At 48.8% G+C, this 19,556-nt stretch overlaps 1 protein-coding gene across 9 annotated transcripts in view; it reads right to left on the reverse strand.

Moving 5' to 3' along the window:
- Positions 1 to 19,556, reverse strand: part of HNRNPM (heterogeneous nuclear ribonucleoprotein M) — a 40,931-nt gene that overhangs the window by 4,078 nt on the left and 17,297 nt on the right. For 2 of the 9 annotated variants that reach the window (XM_055125054.1, XM_055125049.1), the window contains exons 1-10: positions 18,253 to 18,345; positions 16,614 to 16,805; positions 15,287 to 15,440; positions 14,163 to 14,212; positions 12,364 to 12,424; positions 9,538 to 9,639; positions 7,847 to 7,891; positions 7,322 to 7,399; positions 3,632 to 3,730; positions 1,066 to 1,119 (exon numbers count right to left, since the gene is read on the reverse strand). In XM_055125054.1, coding sequence (XP_054981029.1) covers positions 1,066 to 1,119; positions 3,632 to 3,730; positions 7,322 to 7,399; positions 7,847 to 7,891; positions 9,538 to 9,639; positions 12,364 to 12,424; positions 14,163 to 14,212; positions 15,287 to 15,440; positions 16,614 to 16,805; positions 18,253 to 18,330 — 913 coding nt within the window. In that variant the 5' untranslated portion in view covers positions 18,331 to 18,345. Of the gene's footprint in view, positions 1 to 1,065; positions 1,120 to 3,631; positions 3,731 to 7,321; positions 7,400 to 7,846; positions 7,892 to 9,537; positions 9,640 to 12,363; positions 12,425 to 14,162; positions 14,213 to 15,286; positions 15,441 to 16,613; positions 16,806 to 18,252; positions 18,347 to 18,433; positions 18,442 to 19,352; positions 19,406 to 19,556 lie in introns of those variants that run through there. The other 7 variants (XM_004614761.2, XM_004614760.2, XM_055125051.1 and 4 more) reach the window with 7 other exon arrangements.

Here is a 19,556-nt window from a genome sequence, read left to right on the forward strand (position 1 = left end):
GCCTCTGGACAGGGCCGTGCCGGGTCGGCGGACTGCACAGTGAGCTGTGACGCAGTGGCTCTGCACTGGAGGGGGGCCGAGAGGCTGGCTTCGAGGCCGTGGCCCCAAATGCCCCACATGTGAAGCTGAGGGCCCCCAGCACAGGCCATTACTGCTCCAGGCAGCCCACCACAGGAGGCAAAGACAAAAGGCAACGCAATGACCTCAAGAGCAGATTCTCGAGCACTGCCAGAGCTTGGACGAGCAAGCACTTCATTTGGTTTCAGGTCTGCGGCTCGAGAGACAAGCACAAGTAGCAAAATGTGAACAGTAATTAGGCTTAATTTAAGAACTGAAGATTCTCAGAAACCATGAGAAGAAGTTTAGAAAGGATAGGTAGTAAGCAGTCCTAGGCCAGCAGTGAGGCTGACCACCAGTGGCCAGCGGCACAAAGAAGCAAACAGGAGTGCTGCCCATGTAGGGCTCTGCAATCCGCCCACCACAGCACTACAGAAACGACAGGCACGTGGAGATGCCAAGGAAATGCCAAGACACTCAGCTAGGAGGGAAAACCAGCATGACCCTAAATAAATTCAGTAAACACAAAGTAATTGTTTTAAATGCCTGTATTTAAAAAGAAACATCAACGGAAGACTACACACCAGAACACACCTATGTTTACCCCGAGGCAGAGAAAGTGGTGGATATTTCTTAAAAATTTCAGGAGTGTATGTATGCATTTTTTGAGAAAGGCAAATTATTTATTAGGTGATATGCCTTGAGTTTTACTACCAGGTAAAATGATTTACCTTTATGAACAATCCACTTTGCAGCACTAAAAATAGTCAAGACCTCCCCCTTAAATGATGTAGCCGTTCTAATAATTACAACAGCTACAGCTGTTGTATCCTCTGGAAGTGGGCGCTTTTATAGTCATTAACTCATTTATATGCCCCATTTTCAAGACAAGAAAGAACTTCAGTCCAGAGGCAGCACTATGCCCACCCATGCTGCTCGCCCCTCATTCTGGTGTCCCCAGCAATACCAGCTCTTCAAGATGAAAACATCGGAACTTGGGTCTCCTACCTCCTCCCTGCTTTGCAATGATCTCTCCTCTCTTCAGTGCATTACTTAGGATTTCTACGGAAATCGGGAAGAAAAAAAAATTAGCCAAATTTCTTCAGGCAGTAGAAATGTGTTCATTACAGATTTTGAAGTGAAAAAAGGAAGAAGGGGAGGGAAAGGGAGTGAGAGACACAGACGAGCACATTGAGTCACACTGGAAGGGGCCCTTGGCCATGAGGGATGCCAAGGGGACCCTACAGGTAGTTCCAGAGTCTGAGCCCAGTTTCCAGGGGTTACCTGGGACTGTGCCCACTGGTCCTAGCAGCCCTGAAAGTGAGTTTGAAAGATCACAGCAGAATGAATGAAGCCAGCGGCCATTCTCTACAGGGACCCCAACAGTCTGTCACCTGCCCTCATCCACAGGGCAGATGAGCCACAAGCCATGGATGCTGCACCCCCACCCGCTGCTGAAAGCACCATTAGCGACAGAAGTCAGGAAAATAGAAGTCCCAAGCACTCCAAAATATAGCTACCTGCTTGTCACCCTGCAGCCAAGCCTGATTGTCAGGTGTTCACTGTTAGAAGAAAAACTATGCCTAGCACTGAAATGCCCCTGGCAGCACACCCCACAGAGGAGCAAAAATTGCCCCACAGTGGGAATGGTCACTGAAACACAGACTTAACACTGGCACCAACGAACGCTGCCTGACGCCCAGGCCTAGCCCACCGTCCGGTACAGCACTTGAACTGAACCCTGCCAAGGCCCAGGCCCTTGGTGCAATCACTGACAGGTGAGGAAAGCCAAACCTGTTCCCTGGGCAGCCGCAGATGTTCCAGCTCCACCTTCCTCCGAGCCTCTTCACCCGCAGCACCCTGGCCTCTTCCACCGCACCAAGTCCTCTCAGGAAAATGCCCTGAGCCCACTGGCCTCGAGCACATCATAGGCCCCAATCTCAGAGAAAAGCCACCCAGGGAACCAGCAGCTCCTAGAGCCTTCCCCAGACCTGACCTCCATAGAGCAAGTCCCTAAGGGCCCTGGGTCTATCAAGGTCCCTGCAGCATGGGTGACACACAAAGACCTACTGCCATGCTCCAACACTGAGGAGAGAGGGAAAGACAGCAGTACCCACAGAACTCAACAGCAGCACGGAATCCATCCAACACTACTTGAAAAACCTAAATACCCACTGGACACTGTGGGTCCAAGTCCAGAATTGGGCCTCATTCTGGCCTGTGATCACCTCAGAAGGCCTCAGCGGCAGCAAACACAACCTGACCACACAAAGTAACCGGCTCCACAGGTACCAGTGTGAAGCCAGCAGCCTTGTCAGAAAGGAGAGCAAAGTTGTGTCACTCTTGCCTCATCTTGGGGGGGGGACCCACAAGTCAGTTTTTAGTCAAATGAATCTTTTTTGATTGGGGGCCACACCCAGAGGTGCTCAAGACTTACTCCTGGCTCTGTATTCGGGGATTCCTCTGGGAACCAAACCTGCGTCGGCTGTGTGGGAGGCAAGTGCCCTCCCTGCTGTTCTATTTCTCAGTCCCCAAATAATGAATCTTGAAGGATCTTAATATCCCACTGGTGTCAACACTCAAACACAAAAGCTACTCACAGCAATGACATCTTTCTTGCCCTAGTCTACACAGCAATGAACTCACCCCATCCCCCAATCCTAAAGCTTTCTTAAAATCTGGGGGAAAAGAAACAAAATAAGAAGGCCTCTCAAGCAGACATGGAGGCAGAGGGCAAGGTTTATCCGCAGTCAAGAACTTTGCTACTGAGTGCCAGCTCTGGTCTTCACGAGCAGACACCTGTGACACAAGACAACCCATTCGAGTCACCTACACAAGTCAGGAAAAGAGAGCAACACAAATTCCTTTGACACACTCAGGCTGACAGTGCGACAGAACAGCTTCTAGGTCACACACAAGACACTGAAGACCTGGGGCTGGACACAGCTCTGGGCACAGGGCTGCTTGGTATGTGAGCCCTGGGTTCACCGCTCCAAATCTCAACAGAAACAGCCTCAAGGATCAAGTGGCAGGAGGCTGAGAAGGTGAAGAGCCCAAGAATCGAAGTTCTCCTGGCACTGCACTCAGGAGAGGTCAAGCTGAGAAACACTGCAAACAGGGGAGGGCGGCCCTGGAAGTCTAGAAGCGGCCTTGCAATCTAACCTCCCTCCCCAAAGGGGAAGGATCTTGCCTGCATGAAAACAGACCCAAGGCTCCATGTGCTCCAGGTCTTCTCCAGTCAGACAGCGCCCCCTGCAGACACCCGCCACAGTCCTTCCTAATTCAACACCACCGCGGGCCAGGCCAACTCTGGCACGCCTCCTCAGTGCCCGAGAAATGCAGCAGCCTGCACCCTGCACTCCGAGAGCAAGCAAAGGCCTGAGAGCAGGGTGGGAAAGGAGCTTCGGCAAAGGCCAGTGAGAAAGTCGCTGGCCGAACACGCAAAGACCAGCGGCTTGTCCCCAGGCCCAGCACAGGCATGGTTAAAGCCGAAGGAAAGTGGCCCATCCTGCAGAGACTCTGCCAGGCGCACTCCCAGGGTGGAGCCTGCCCAGGGGCCCGCGGCCCGTCTTACCCACTCCTCTGCCAAGGGGCTCTCCAAAGCTTCGAGACATTCCCATCTCAGGTCTGGCAAAGTTTCTCTCAAATCCTCCACCCATGCCACGCTCCATCTCTGTGGAAAAAAACATTACCCTAGGCCTTTCAGGGAATAGAGCCAGGGCTTGGGCAGGAGGCCCCCGATCTCCAGGCACACACCAGCCGCCACCAAGTTGGCACGTTCGGCTCCTCTCCGGAAAACCAGCATCCACCCTGGATTCCTTCCAGGCACCGAGGCGAATCCCTCAGACCACCTACCTTGCATCAGTAAGAACCGCATGAACTTCTGTTAGAGTCACACAGTGGCCAGCCCAGGCTCGCAGGGACCCCGTGGCCTCCGCGCCACCAGCTCACAGCAACGGCCCCACACCATCACCGCCCTTCAGAGAAGGGCAGATCAAGGACTGCGGCCTGACCAGAGCCACGGCCCCAGAAAGTGGGGAGGTGATCGGCAGTGCAAGCCCCCCAGGATAAGCACCGCCCCCACAACTGGGGGCTCTTTGCTGACAGGGGCGCACCACAGGCTGTGAAAGCACACGATTCTCTTCTGCACCGACAGATTTTTCCACCTTGTCTCAAATAAACAAGTCTGAGCTCCAGGTGTCTGGCCTGGACCTGGACACAGGATGCAGCTGGCAGAAAGCCTGTCATGGCCTGAAAAAGCCTCCAAGGCTTGGGTCCCTGAGCCCCACTGTGTGTGCCAGAGACAGGACAGCCTGGGGGGTACCTGCCTTGAAGCTGACCCAGGTTCAATTTTTAGCACCACGTATGATCCATGAGCACTCCCAGGTGTCCTCCCCAGCCCTTGCAAAAAATGAAAACATCTACGTTAGGGCTGGAGAGATAGGATCGGATGATTTGGGTTTGATCCCTGTCAACAAACAGGGTCCCCTGAGCCCCATCAGAAGTCACTGAGTCCAGGAACTGGTCAGGGAGATGATTCAGTACTAAAACACTTGTCTCACAGGCATGAGGTCTTACATTTGAACCCTGGCACAACAAAAAGAAAAAATCCTGTTTCATGGGCCGGAGCAATAGTACAATGGGGAAGGCATTTACCTTGCAGGATTGACTGGGGTTCAATTCCCAGCATCCCAAAGGGTTCCCAAAAGTACCACCAGGCCTAATTCCTGAGTGCACAGCCAGGAGTAACCCTTGAGCATTGCTGGGTGTGGCCCCAAAACCAAATTTTAATCAATAAGTATTATGTAACAGATATCATCCTCCCCACCACACAAAAATTAAAAACAAAAAATGTTAATTTTCATGTAGCTCAAGCTCCTATACTTCCACTGGCATCCATGTGCCTGGAAGCAGGTCAGGATCGGGAACAAAGAAATGCAGCTTTGGGTGGTGGGGGTGGGAGGGATGCTGGGTTTATTTGTGGTGGAGAATGGGCACTGGTGAAGGGATGGGTTCTCAACTTTGAGGAAAACATGAGCACAAAAATGTTTAAATCTGTAACTGTACCCTCATGGTGATTCACTAATTAAAAAATAAATTAATTAAAAAAAAATAAAAAATGCAGCTCTGGGGCCGGAGCGACAGCACAGCAGGAATACACTGGCCTTGCACAGAAGCTGACCAGGTTTGACACCCAGCAACCCATAGCAACTCGTGAACACTGCCCGGACTAATTCCTGAGTGCAGAGTTGGAAGTAACCCCTGAGCATTGCTGGATGTGGCCCCAAAACAAAAGGCAAATGCTGAACTAGAAATGACCCTGGTGAACTACAAAGGATGGGGGTGTCCCATCTACTGAAAAGATCCCCAATTCACAAGAGCCTGTGTGTGCTGGACAAAACAATTTCCAGAGCAGCACCAAGACAGACAAAGCTCATCTTGCCTCTCTAAACTCTCCCCTGTGCCAGTGAAGAAGGGCACATGCGCCCTTCAGAAAAGCCACATGCAGCAGTTAACATTCGGACAAAGGCATCAATGTGTATATGGCATGTATGAAGCCCTGGTTCCACACCAGGTGCACAGATACTGTCATCTGGACCTACTGGTTAACAGACTCGTCCAGAGAATTGGGCTGCCTTCGAATGTGACCTGACGCCCTGACACATCGACTCCTATGGCCATAAACGGAATCTAAGGCACCTTCAGACATTTAGGGCCAGTGCCAGGGATCCAACTCAGGGCACTACACATGGAACGGTAAGCTTGCCAACCTGAGCCACGCCCCAGGCCCTCCCCCAACCTAATCCCAGAACACAGCTCTCTGCCAGCCCTAGAGGGTGGGCTGCACCCCTATACCTGAGAACATGCATGTTCCTGTGCTGTCAGCATGGACCCAGCACTCTGAACCTTCCATTGATCACCAGGCTAAATCCTAAGTCCTGCTGCTACAGCCCATCTGTCTGTTTCTTGCTCACTGAAGACACTGAGCATATGCTCAGCACAGTTCCACCAGCTCCCATCGACCACCATAGTCCATCACTCCACAACTCAAGAGCAACACCCAAATTTCCTTTCTTCTGAAATCTCTGCTCTGGGTGGAACTGGCCCAGCTCTCACACCGGGCTCAACTTGCCATCAGCAGGCCTTTGTTCCTTCGTTAGTAATGGCTGAACACCCTGACCCCTGCTCTTACCCCTCACCTAGCACAGGCACCCCTACAGAAAGGCAGGGAACAATCATCCTACTTCCTGCATTCAGAGAAAGGCTGATGACTCTAACAACTTCCTTCTGGGGTGCTGGCCGAGTTCTTAGTGAGGTGCTTGCTGACTTTGCACCCGAGGAAAGTCACGTGGGGTTAAGCTTCCCCATGGCTGGATGTGGGGGTGTGGCATGTTGGGAAAAGGACAAAGGGCCATACACAGGATTTCTAAAATCCAGCCACAGGCTGTCCCATATTGAAAGTAACCCAAAAGCCAGGGAGCATATCCCCACAGTCCTGCCCGCAAATTAAAGATGGGGCTGCAGGGTGCCAGGGTTAAGACAGACAGGGCCAGCATCCAGCCAGCAGCACTAGCCCTGTGACCTCACCATTTGTGCCTCTTTCCCCTGGAATTGGGACAACAGAATCTACACATTTTATAGGTCTTGCAAGGACTGAACGAAACTGCTGTTATATTTAGCAAAGCCAGTATGACTGAATGTCATCACCAAAAATCGCATCAAAACATGAGATTTACATCTCTGCTCAAACCTCGCCATCACCAAGAGGATCAAAACCATTCAGTCCGTCCAGCACCACAGGAAACTCCAAAACTTTTGGAGCTTCACCAAAAGGACCTTCACAGGGTCCTTTCCCTGTGAGATCCCTTCTCCCCTTTCACGGGCCATACCCAGCAGTGCTGGTGGAGGCAGAGGATGGCAGGGATCCCACACTCCAGGCATATGCCCTACCATTTAAGGGCTCCATCAGCCCGAGATCATTTTAAACACTACATGACTTAAGATACCTACGTGACTTCCTAGCTGGAGGCAATAAAATAAACAATTACTGAGAACCAAAAGGGCTGCTCCATCACCTCCCCTTCAATCAAACGTCTAAACCACAATTGACAGGTTGACCAACATTCAGGGCAACGAGGACACATCTGATTGGATAGAACAGGGTGTCAACGGAAGTGATGGACTAAAACTGGACGTGATGCCTCAAGTTCACTGAAGCCAACAGCCAGCAACGTTGTGAGCCGGAGGAAAACCCAAGTCTTACCGTTGATTCTGCCCATGTTCATTCCAGAGCCAAATCGCCCCATATTCTCCATGCCACCGCCAAAGGGCCCCTCCATGCCTGAAAAAGAAACACCCACACATTAGCAACACCCCAGCACATCTGCTCAGGGGGAGACAAATGTGTTCACGACTTTCAGCCTGGTGTTTTTTTCCAGGTGCTTACTTACCAAAGTTAAGGGTTAGAGGCTGGGGAATGCTAGTGCCTGGGTTTAAAAATCACCATCACAAGAGAACTGAGCTGGTCCACCCTCCTCCCCACGACCCGACAAGCCAAGCGAGGCCCAAAGAGATGGAGGCATTTGCCCAAGGTCACAGAGCTAGTTAGAAAAACTAGAACCAAAAGCCATGACACCCCCTGAAAGGACTGACAAGTAATTTCTAGACTCAAACTTTCTGGTAGCCAGAATAAGAATTTCATGCAAGGTTTAGAGAAAGAAAAGAGGAAGAGGGGAAAAAAATAAAACCATACCTAAAAGTAATCACATTTTTATTTCAAGATTCTTACCTCCCATTTTATTTATTCCAAATCCTATGCCTTCCATTCCCATTCCTTAAAAAGAAAAAGTCAATGCAAACTAAAATTATATCAAAGCAATAATGTTCAAACTTACACAGCACAAGAAAATCCACACACCGAAAACCATTCTGATTACAAATATTATTTTAAATCTCAGTAAAATAAAAGCACATGCGAGCAGGCAGTGGGGTGGGAATGGGACGGAGCGGGGCACCTCTCTTCTGCTATCCAGAAAGATATGGCTCCAAGAACACCAAAACCAAGTCTTAAACAGAAGAACCATGCACAGCTCATAATTCTGTAGGGCCACATTACTCTTACTAAACAGTCAAGTCAGATAGTTTTAAACATTAAACATAACTATAGAGGCATACTAGACAATTTTCAATTTTAGAAGCTGATTTTAGACAGCGGAATTAAATCCCCCTTCCAAAAAGTAAAATTTTCTTTAAAAAAATAAATGGCAGTTGGGGGAGGAGGGATTGTCAGATATTAAACGACCTGTACTTTGATGCCCCAGGTACCACCTACATGGGGGGGAGCCCTGGCAAAGGTGATCCCCAGCACCACCAGGCCCAAATGCACCACCACACCACATCCTCAGGCCCCTCACACTGAGAACCACTGGGAGTTTCATACTCCCCAAACCCCTACCAACAAAAGCAGTTCCGAAATACACTAAACTCGCTTCTAGTCCCAGCCCTTTCAACAGAGGAAAGGAATGAATGGGGGATCAGACTGGCAGAGCCGTTTGAGCTGGGGGATCCCGGACACTGGGGAGAGCAACTGGGAAAGAGCAGGAAAACACACCAACAGTAAAAAAAAAAAAAAAAGGGGGGGGCCATCAAGTCGTGAGCAAAGTAATTAGGACCCAAATCTCTATGTCATGAACCTCAAGTACTTCTCAACTATAGAGAAATACCTCGCTGTACAGAAATGGAAACGCTAGGAAGCAATGTCACTTCACAATCAATCACTGCTGTCATTCTTTTGTCTTCTGAAACATAGAAGACACTTCCATCCCCTCCACCTGGCCCAGTGCCACAGCTCTGCAACCAGGCCCCAGGCCTTTGTGCCTTTCCTGTCACCTTCTGGAGCACCCAAGGAACTCTGGATGGTCAACAGCTGCACTGCTGTCGGTGGTCCCAGTCAGCACTGACACTAACCGACAATGTGACCTTGAGCAAGACCAACTCTCTGGCTTGTCTCTTTTTCCAGGTCATGCCAGGATACAACTCAAAAGTATGACCTTCTCCTCCCTCCCCCCAAGAAAGATTCTACTCATCAAAATACAAATACTGCCCTTATCCAAATGAATCAGAGGTGAATAGGAGGGATTTTTGTCACAAATAATTTGACCTAATTAAAAACCACTTTTATAGGGGCTGGAGCGATAGCACAGAGAGTAGGGCGTTTGCCTTGCACGCAGCTGACCCGGGTTCGATCCCCAGCATCTCATATGGTCCCCTGAGCACCGCCAGGGGTAATTCCTGAGTGTAGAGCCAGGGGTAACCCCTGTGCATCGCCAGGTGTAACCCGAAAAGCAAAATAAATAAATAAATAAATAAAATAAAAATATTTAAATAAAATAAAATAAAAACCACTTTTATCACCCCAATAATTAACTTGAATAATTAACACCCCCCACAGTCCCCAATGAAGGCAGATAGAAGTCTCACCTGCGGGCCCTAGGTTTCCCATCCCAATGCCTTTGTTCAGGTGATTGGCATCTATAGGTTGTCCTCCTGGTCCCAGCCCCATGCCAATGCCACCAAGTCCATCTAAAAAGAAAAGCAAAAAGTTCAAGGTGGTCCCTCACTCCATGTTCTCAGGAAAACTCATGCTCCGCCAAAGCAGAAAGTCTGTTTATTTTGCTGCTCTTCAAATTTCCCCCCACCAGCCACTGCTGCCATTTGTTAGCAAACCTAATGGAACTCAACCAGGGCTCAATTTGGAGCTTTCTTTAAAGGCACAACCTTTAATACACAAACAGACTGGAATAGATGAAACTAGAAAGGCAACTCAAAATCAGCTCATTTGAGAATTATAAGAGCCAAAGTGATAGCACAGTGGGGAGGGTGTTTGCCTTGCATGTGGCTGACCCAGGCTTGATCCCCGGCATCCCATATGGTCTCCCAAGCACCACCAGGTACTCCTGAGTGGAGAGCCAGAAGTAACCCCTGAGCATCATTGGGTGTGAGCAAAAAAGCAAAATAAAATCAATAAATAATTTATAAATTACAGAAAATTCTGAACTTAAGCTCCATACGCAACTATTTATTTTTCTAAATTGTGAACTGAGTAACGCAAATCTTCCCACTCCTCACTCTCCAACATCACAGCCCCACTGAGGGTGGCCGGTGTGAGAGTTGGACTCAGAATCTGACTGTAGACAAGCCAGCACTCTGCCTCTAAGTTACTTCCCTTTTGCTGCAGGGCGTGCAAAGGACTCTGGGAAAACACAACAGCAAACACCTATGTTAGAGGGTGGGACAAGTAGCAAGATGGCAGAGCACGAGCCTTGAAACGTGCAGGACCTGGGCAGAATTCTTCATTCCCAGCACTGCAACAACTGCTTTGTGACTAAGCAAGAACTGGAGCAACTGAGCTCCCTCCTCCCCAACCCATGCCCCCTGCATGTTGCAAAAACACAAACAGGTACAAGAATGTAAGCTGGCGCTAGGAGCCCACCGTCTGACGTGCAAAGCAAAACTAAGCAAGATTCGTTTTTTCATTTTGGTTTTGGAGCCACACCTAGCAGTGCTGGGGCTTATTTGGGCTCTGCGCTTAGGGTATCACTCCAGGCGGGGCTTGCAGGATATGTGGGTAGCAAGAATTGATCCTGGGTCAGCCACATGCAAGGCAAGTGTCCTACCCACTGTGCTATGGCTCCAATCCCCAGGTGAAATTCTTGAACAGGGAAGTTTTAGTTTAGGATCCTGACACTGGAGAGGCCCAAGAGACCTGAACTTGTTTTGCCTGTGAAAAACCCAGACCCCTCAGGCCGGAGCGATAGCACAGAGGGTAAGGCGTTTGCCTTGCACGCGGCCGACCCGGGTTCGATCCCCAGCATCCCATATGGTCCCCCAAGCACCGCCAGGAGTAATTCCTGAGTGCAGAGCCAGGAGTAACCCCTGAGCATCGCTGGGTGTGACCCAAAAAGCAAAAAAAAAGAAAAAAAAGAAAAAGAAAAACCCAGACCCCAGCACCACCAAGTATCCAACCCTTCCCAGCAAAAAACAAAAAACAAAACCCTATATCAAGCAAAATAAACCCCCAACACCAATTACCAGGTATTGAGTCTGATCAACACCCCCTGTTTTTATACTTTTTTTTTTTTTTTGCTTTTTGGGTCATACCTGGCGATGCACAGGGGTTACTCCTGGCTCATGCACTCAGGAATCACCCCTGGCGGTGCTCAGGGGACCATATGGGATGCTGGGATTCGAACCCGGGTCGGCCGGGTGCAAGGCAAACGCCCTACCCGCTGTGCTATCGCTCCAGCCCCAACACCCCCTGTTTTTAAACTGTCTGGGACAAAGCAGATCACCAAGGTTACTTCTCTCCAAAGCAACTGGGATTCTGAAATGTGCTGGGGGACCAAGAGCCAGAGATAATGGGCTCCCGGGGGCCCAGCATGTTGACCCAGGCTGCTAAGCACCTAGTGGCCTTCCCGCCCTACCCTCCTCTGTACACAGAAAAACAAAAGTCACCACCATAATCCGGGGGTAATCACTGCTAGGGAGATCAGTGTTTCTGACAAGGAAATGCAGTTCTTGTTCAAGTTTGGTCCAGGGGCCAGAGCAACAGTACAGCTGGGAGGGCATTTGCCTTACACAGGGCCGACCCAGGTTTCATCCCCAGCATATCATACGGTCCCCCCAGCACCACCAGAAGTAAATCCTGAGTGCAGTCAGGAGTAAGTCCTGAGCATTGCTGGGTGTGATCAAAAAAGAAAAAAAAAAAAAAGAGCAGCCCTCCAGACTGGAGCCGTGATGGTGCAGAGGCACTCAGTGTTACTTCCTGAGGAGCCCCCACTCCTCCACCGGTGCCAGCAGCGCTCCAGACCAGGCATTTCCAGGCCCTGGGACAGGACTGAATCTTTGCCCGCACCCCCAGCATCGGCAGCCCAGGTCACACCTACAAGGCCTCCCAGCAACCCCTGTCCAGCCCTCAGACCCATGGGGTGTGGCAAGGCCAAGACTGTTATGGTGGCCATTCCCACCAGCCTGGTGACAGATCAACTAGCCTTCCCCATCACCGGCATGTGAAAATAACGGTTCCTCCAATAATGAGCCACACAAAGGCCTCTAAGTGAACAGACAACATCAACCCCAGGCCCCCCAGAAGCACTCACGCCCCGCTGACCCCTCTACCCAGACTGTGATGACAATGACCACCTTTCGATAGGGTTTCACCACACCCACCCAAGCGTGGTCAAGAGAAGTGCAGAAAAGCACGGCCCATGTTTCAGGGCAAGGGAAGTTTTTAGTGAAGACACTTACGAGGAAGTTGCTGTGGCCGCTCAGGAGGGAAAAAATCTCCCTTCGGTAAGGCCCTCTCATCCTGAAAAGGAAAAGAAAGAAATCTTAGTAGTCAGGGCAGCCCTGTATGAAACACAGACAAAAACAATTCCCCTCAATAGAGGACTGGAAAGATCCGAATGCGCCTGTACCCCAGGGTCAACACGATTCTGAAAATGCAGAGAGCAACTAAGGCAGAGGACCTGGGCGCGAAGAGAACCTTTCTGCTGTGCTCTGCTTTCGGTGGAGAGGGCCACCCAACCCCACACCTAGCAGCCGGCTCTTAATGGCCACTCAGTGTAGGGATCTGAACCAAAGGTGTCACAAAGCCACACCCTTCCCCTTCTACTCTATACCTGTTACACGTGTTCTGAATGAGGCATTATCAACTTCCAAACTAAACAGAATGATCAAGGCAACTTAAAAAAAAAAAAAAGTTCCTTTTGCAGGCTAAAGCTTTATAAAATACTAACTTTGCATGTACCTGACTCAGGTTTGGTCCCAGACACCCCACAGGAGCCACGAGTCACCCGAGCACTACTGAGTGTGGCCCAAATACCAAACTACGTTCTTTCTGTTCTAGGACATGGCTGAGCAAGAGCATCTGCTTGTTTGAATTCAATCCCAGCACCACTACAATAAAAGTTTTGGGACCAGAGCTATACTTGCCTTATAAGGCAAACCTGGGTTCCACCCCTGGCACCCCAGAGGGTTCCCCTGAGACCAAACAGGAGTGACTGCAGAGTGCAGTCAGGAGTCTGCCCTAAGCACTGCCAGGTGTGGCCCAAAAACAACAAAAAAATTAATTTTAGGGGGCTGGAGTGATAGCACAGCGGGTAGGGCGTTTGCCTTGCACGCAGCCGATACGGGTTCAATTCCCAGCATTCCATATGGTCCCCTGAGCACCGCCAGGAGTAATTCCTGAGTGCAGAGCCAGAAGTAACCCCTGTGCATCTGCCAGGTGTGACCCAACAAGCAAAAAAATAATAATAATAATTAATTTAAAAAAAGAATGTCGGGGCCGGAGGGATAGCACAGCGGGTAGGGCGTTTGCCTTGCATGCGGCCGACCTGGGTTCGATCCCCAGCATCCCATATGCTCCCCCAAGCACTGCCAGGAGTAATTCCTGAGTGCAAAGCCAGGAGTAACCCCTGAGCATCGCTGGGTGTGACCCAAAAAGCAAAATAAATAAATAAATAAATAAAGAATGTCTCTCCTTTTCTTCCAGATTTTAAGAAGCATCTAGGCCCTGCAGCATATTCCAGTCACAGCTGTGGTTACTATTCTCTTTGGCAATGGCACGACATGGCTAACATTCGTATGAACTCACTGACAGGAAGGCTTGGAAAAGCGGCCCCACTCCAAGATGCAATCACAAAGCCAAGGGCAATGGACAACATTCAGGGTACTTTGAACCCCACCAGGGTTCCATCCCTGGCATCTTATAGGGTCCCCCAAACCTCCCTGGAATGAGCCCTGAGCATAGTTAGGTGTGACCCCAAATACAAAAACAATGCAATCACATTCACAACACACAGGAAGCTAAAAACACTGAACAATGCAGTAACTTGGAAAATTGAACTTCATGTGTATGAACTGAGGTTCTTTGAGGCTGATCACTAAGGTTCCACTGGACACTCAGCCGACTTCCTGACCATGCCAGGAAGTCCATTTTGCAAAGATCTTGAAGCAGCTAAAGCAAAGTATTTGTCAAACATTTGTTCAATTAAATTACATTGCTGATTTGAGTATGTTACAGAGAAAAGATGCGATTAACTTACCATTTTCACATGCATTGGTCTGTCGAATAGCAGCTGGCCATTAAACATAGCTGATATCAAAATTAAGGTTTTTTTCCCGACAATTCTACAAACATGCACAGCAAGAGATCAGAAACAACCCCACTGCCACAATCCCTCTAAACAGTGGATGGATACAGCAACTCGATTCTTCACTGTATTTTCAGGTACTTGTTTCTACAGCGAGGATAAAAAGACAATGACTACAGCTCTAGGCAGGGGGCGGGATTTGCAGCACCCGCATGGCAGTGCGTGTGTGTCGAGACGGGTCTCTTTGGAGGCCCAGGATTTCCAGCAAAGGCATTCTAGTGACAGTCTCTCCTCCATTCACAGGGACAGGGACTGCACCAATCTGTGACACTCAGAAAACTTAACAGGAGCAGGCAGTGTGTGTCCACAAGAAGTGCCTCCAGAAATCATCTTAAGCCACAGGAGGCCATGCAAAATTTTAGGTATGGGGGAGCCAGAACAATAGTTCAGCGGGTAGGGAGCCTGCCTTGCATGAGGCAACCGACTGGATTCAATCCTCAGCATCCCACAGGGTCTACCAAGCACTACAAGGAGTGATTCCTGAGTGCAGCCAGGAGTAAGTGCTGAGCAGTCGGGTGGAACCCCAAAAACTTAAAAAATAAAATAAAAAGAAAGTGATATGGGGCCAGAGTTTCTTTCAGCAACTAAAAGACTGGTCTGGCATGCAGCCAACCCCAGTTTGGGCCCCTAAGCACCAACAGGAGTGATCCCTAAGCACCGCCACTGTGCCCTTCCCTCCCCACAAAAAAAAAAAAAGAAGAAATTAGAAATAAAACAATAACCAATTTTCTCTCCACCAGCATTCATTGACATCCCCCCTCCAAACCAAAGTCTGAGCTGACGGGCAGGGAGTGCAGCTCAACAGAGGCACGTGACCACTGCGTGCCCTCCACTCATGAGGGACTGAAGCAAGCCCAACTGAGGATTCTGGGAACTTTCAAATTCAACAGAAAGGGGGCCTTTCTGACTACTTCCGCAAGATTAAGGCAGTCACCTCTGCCTTGCAATAACCTATGGAACTTGATCCAACTGGGCCCAAACCACACATCAAGAATTGAACTGCAAGAAAAGGATACATATGGCCTGCACTGCTTCGATGGACTGCTCGAAAGTAACAGTGCCTATTCCCCGACTTTTCCCATCTTTATCTTCAAGAATGTCTGCTCGAACCACCACACCAGCCATACTAAAAACTTCTTTCAATTTCTTCCAGCCAACTTTATAATCCAGCTAATCAAAAGAAAGGTAAGAAATTCTCAATGCAAACTTGTTAAGAAAAAAACCATGTTTATTTACCGCGTGAACAAAAGATGCCTAGTTTTGAATAGGAAAACAAAAAAAAAAAAACTACAAAGAATTTCCTCAAATAGGATTATAAAATCTGGTCTCAAAATTAACTATGCATAATTTAGGGGCCAGACCAATATTACAACAGAGTGCTCTTGCCTTACACAGGCTGATCCAGGTTCAATCCCTGGCACTCTGCAACCCTCTCACCACCAGCTCATGAAGCCAGAACTAAGCCCTGAACCCCCCATGGTTTGCCCTCCTCTCCCCCACCCAAAAAAACACCTCTGTGCTTGTTGGCTATTGAGAAAAGCAGTTTGAGTGACTACCTTTCAAGCAGATACTTATTTTATCAATATTTTAAAATACTTTATAAATATTCAAAAGTTGCTCCTCCCCAATCCACATTCTTCAATATATAGATCTCCTTTCACTCAATCAAGACACAAGGTGGGGGACTGGAGCGCGTAGGGCATTTGCCTTGCAAACTCCTGGTGCCAGGAGTAATTCCTGAGTGCGGAGCCAGGAATAACCCCGTGCATCACAGGGTGTGACCCAAAATGGGAAAGAAAAAAAAAAAGCACAAGGTGGGGTAAGAGCAATAGTACACTGGGTAGAGCATTTGCCTTGCACTCAGCTGACCCAGGTTCGATCCCCAGCATCCCATATGGACCCCCACACACCGCCAGGAGTAATTCCTGAGTGCAGAGCCAGAAGCAAACCCTGGGCATTGCTGGGTGTGACCCCCCCCTCAAAAAGACACTGCTGAGAAGTCTGCTGACCCCCACTTATTCACCCTACAGTGAAAACACAGCTGCCACATCTACAGACAGCTAAGTCCACCACTTATGACCAAAGTAGTCTTTCTGGAAACAATGGCCAGCCTAAACTGCTCTCCGCCAGAGCAACAGTCCAGGTTGATTCCCCAGCACACATATGGTGCCCTGAGCCCTCAGCAGCCATCCCTGAGCAGAGCCAGAAGTACTGAGCACTGCCAGGAGTGGTCCAAAAGGTGGGAGAGCGAAAAAAGCAAAAAAGATGGTAAATGCCTCTGAGTCTTGAGCCGTGAACTACATTTAGAGCCTAATGACAGAATCAAAGTTTCTGTGTACTTACATTTGCTACAAATACTGTGCTTCCAAGTCTTCCAGCCTGTAATGCATGGATAATCTCATTTGGGATGTTAGGATTATTTAGGATACTGGGTGGGATATTAATCATTCCTGGGCCACCTGGTCCCATACCCATCCCACCAGTCGCAGCCATCACCTTTTGCATCGCTCTCCTGGCATGTTCACCATCAGGATCCTAAAATAAGCACAACAGCATTAATTTAACTGGCCCAGAATTGCCCACAGACTGCCTGTACAGTAAGGAATATTCCCCAAAACGCCAGAGATGGAGCGGTTATTTGGAAAGCATGTCTTGAAATCTTTTTAGAAGAAATGCAAGGAGCTAAACCAACAGTCCAGGAAAAATTCCAGCAAAATGAGTAAGAAAGGAAGAAAAGAATGTGACCGTGGCACTCAGCTGAACTCGTCAAAACGGGGAGGGGTGGGGGGTAAACACACAAGGTCCAGACTAATATAAGATCTCCCTGAGTGTTTGGGGGCAGGTAAATTCAATGGGATTTTCTAATTTCTTCAAATCCTACTGACAATTTCCCAAGTTTCGGATCACAGTTTTAGATCACCCAGGGACTCCCATTCTTCAAACTGTTCGAGCATGGAACTCAATCACTGAAGTCCCGATCAGTCTCTGAAACTGTAGACACTATTCCTGACCTCTTGGCCTGGTCAGGCCTCACCCACACCCAGGACCTTTCATCCTCCCACGCATCCCTCTCAGAGCTCTGAATACAACCAGGTGGTGGCGAAAGTAAGGCAGGGTGAGATTTTATAAACACAAGATCCTCCTCTTCCTCAAGAGAGAGAAAACATTTGATTTGACTAAATTATTAAAAAATGAGTAATTACAAACTGGAGTGGGGGAAGGGGGGGCAGGAAACTTCAGATAAAAATCCTCAAAAAGGTCACAAGGCGCTGGGCAAAGCCTGGGGCTCTGTGAGAAAGCAGCAACTGGTGAGATGCATGTGGCCAGCACTCCATCCATCCATCCATCCATCCATCCATCCATCCCTAAGAAAGCACTCGAGGGTACCCCAAAGTTCTCCTGAGAATGCTGAAGCCTGCAAGCTACGCTCTCCGCCAGAAGACGAGCAGCCTGTTCCATAAACAGAGCCGATGACCGTGACTGTCTCTTCCTAACTTCAAAGAACTCAGCAACCGTCGTGACCAGTGTTTCCAGAACTTACTTCTTCGGGGCTGGAGAGGCAGTACAGCCGGGAGGGCCCTTGCCTGGCACGCAGCTCACCCATGCCCGAAGACCAATAGGCGCGATCCCTGGGTGCAGAGCAAGGGCAAAAGCCCCCTGGGAGCCGAAGCAATAGTAATGGGGGGCGGGGCACGAGAGCGGAGGGGTTGGGGGAAACAGAAGATGGGATGGGACACATGGGAGGCATTTGCCTTGCACAGGGCCGACCCAGGTTCAATCCCTGGCATCCCATATAGTCCCCTAAGCACCACAGGAGTAATTCCTGAGTGTAGAGTCAGGAGTAACCCCTGAGCATCACTGGGCATGACCCAAAAAGTCATTCATAAATAAATAAATAAATAGATAGATAGATAGATAAATAAATAAAAGCCCTGAGCGCCAGCATCGCTGAGTGTGGCCCAAAACCCACTCAAGCACTTACTTCTTTGACTTTCAGAGGCCTTCCGCTCAGACTATGCTTGTTTAGAACTTCAGCAGCTTTTTTCATGCTCTCTTCCATCTTGAATTCAACAACACTACGAAAAGTCAAAAGAAGAGGAGTGAGACCAGTCCGCATCACTAAGAACATCCAAATGCCAGTTAAGTAACTAAATGATACTTACGCACATCCCTTTGGAAGAAGTCACACAAGTCAGAACAGCAAGGAAAGGAGGAGGAAAAAAGAAAAGAAAAAAAAAGTGATTATCAATGACAGTTATGAACATAAAATATGACTTATGTAACAAAAGTCTTGGTTTCGGTTTTGAATCGCCCCTACGGACATGCTGACCGAGGGCCTGGCCTAGCCTTCCTTACTGAAAGCTGGGCTCCTCAGGCACCCTTAGCTGCAGTTACCAGCACTGCACGGAGCTCAAGTTCTGAATAAGAAGACCTAAATTCACGTTCTCAAAAAAAAAAAAATCACACAGAACTGCTTCCCTCTGTATTCAATCAATTCCTGCTCATTCTCCTCCTAGATCCATCCCTTCCATAAATTAAGATCCTACACCCTTTGGCTTATTCTAAGCCATTCTGTTGCACGACAGGAAAAGTTGAGCTGCTCTATAAACTCGGCCAATTTTAAACGTTCAGGTTTTATGGATTTGTTTTACAATTTACTGGCACAAAGGCAACTTTTCAGAATCTTTGGTTCACACAACTTTCAAATTCAGCAAACAACCAAGAGTAACATTTTCTAGACAAGAACACACGTTTTACATTACTGTACCACCGCTGCAATCCCATGCATAATTCACACACAATCAATTCCTGTTAACAAAGACAATGCTGCTATTGGTCCCCAGGAACCCAAAATGGGCGTCCAAACAGAATACCAAAAAGCTCTTTGGCCAGCCATTTGGAAGAGCAGGACTCCCCCATTTGCAAATCCCCTCCCACCCCACTCTAAGGTTTGGCCAAATCAAACGTGACTGCTGTAACATGGGCACTCACTGCCGTCCTGGTTTCATTCGATTCCACGCCACCATACAGTTACATTTTTCATGTAGTAAATCCACAGAAGAAATTCTCTCAGACACTTACCCTTGACTTTCCTTCCGCGTCCATTAAGAGCTCCACGTATGTTACCTCACCAACTACAAATCAGTTTCCAGACGACACATAAACCAAGGGAGAAAAGCCAAGAAAACAATGGGAATTTAGAACAATCATCAGCAACCTTGTATGGAGCCTCTGCCTTATAAGAAAGCCCAGAAACACTCCATATTCTCTAAACCACCACACTAG

This window comes from Sorex araneus, chromosome 2, assembly GCF_027595985.1.
Source record: "Sorex araneus isolate mSorAra2 chromosome 2, mSorAra2.pri, whole genome shotgun sequence".
NCBI lineage: Eukaryota > Metazoa > Chordata > Mammalia > Eulipotyphla > Soricidae > Sorex > Sorex araneus.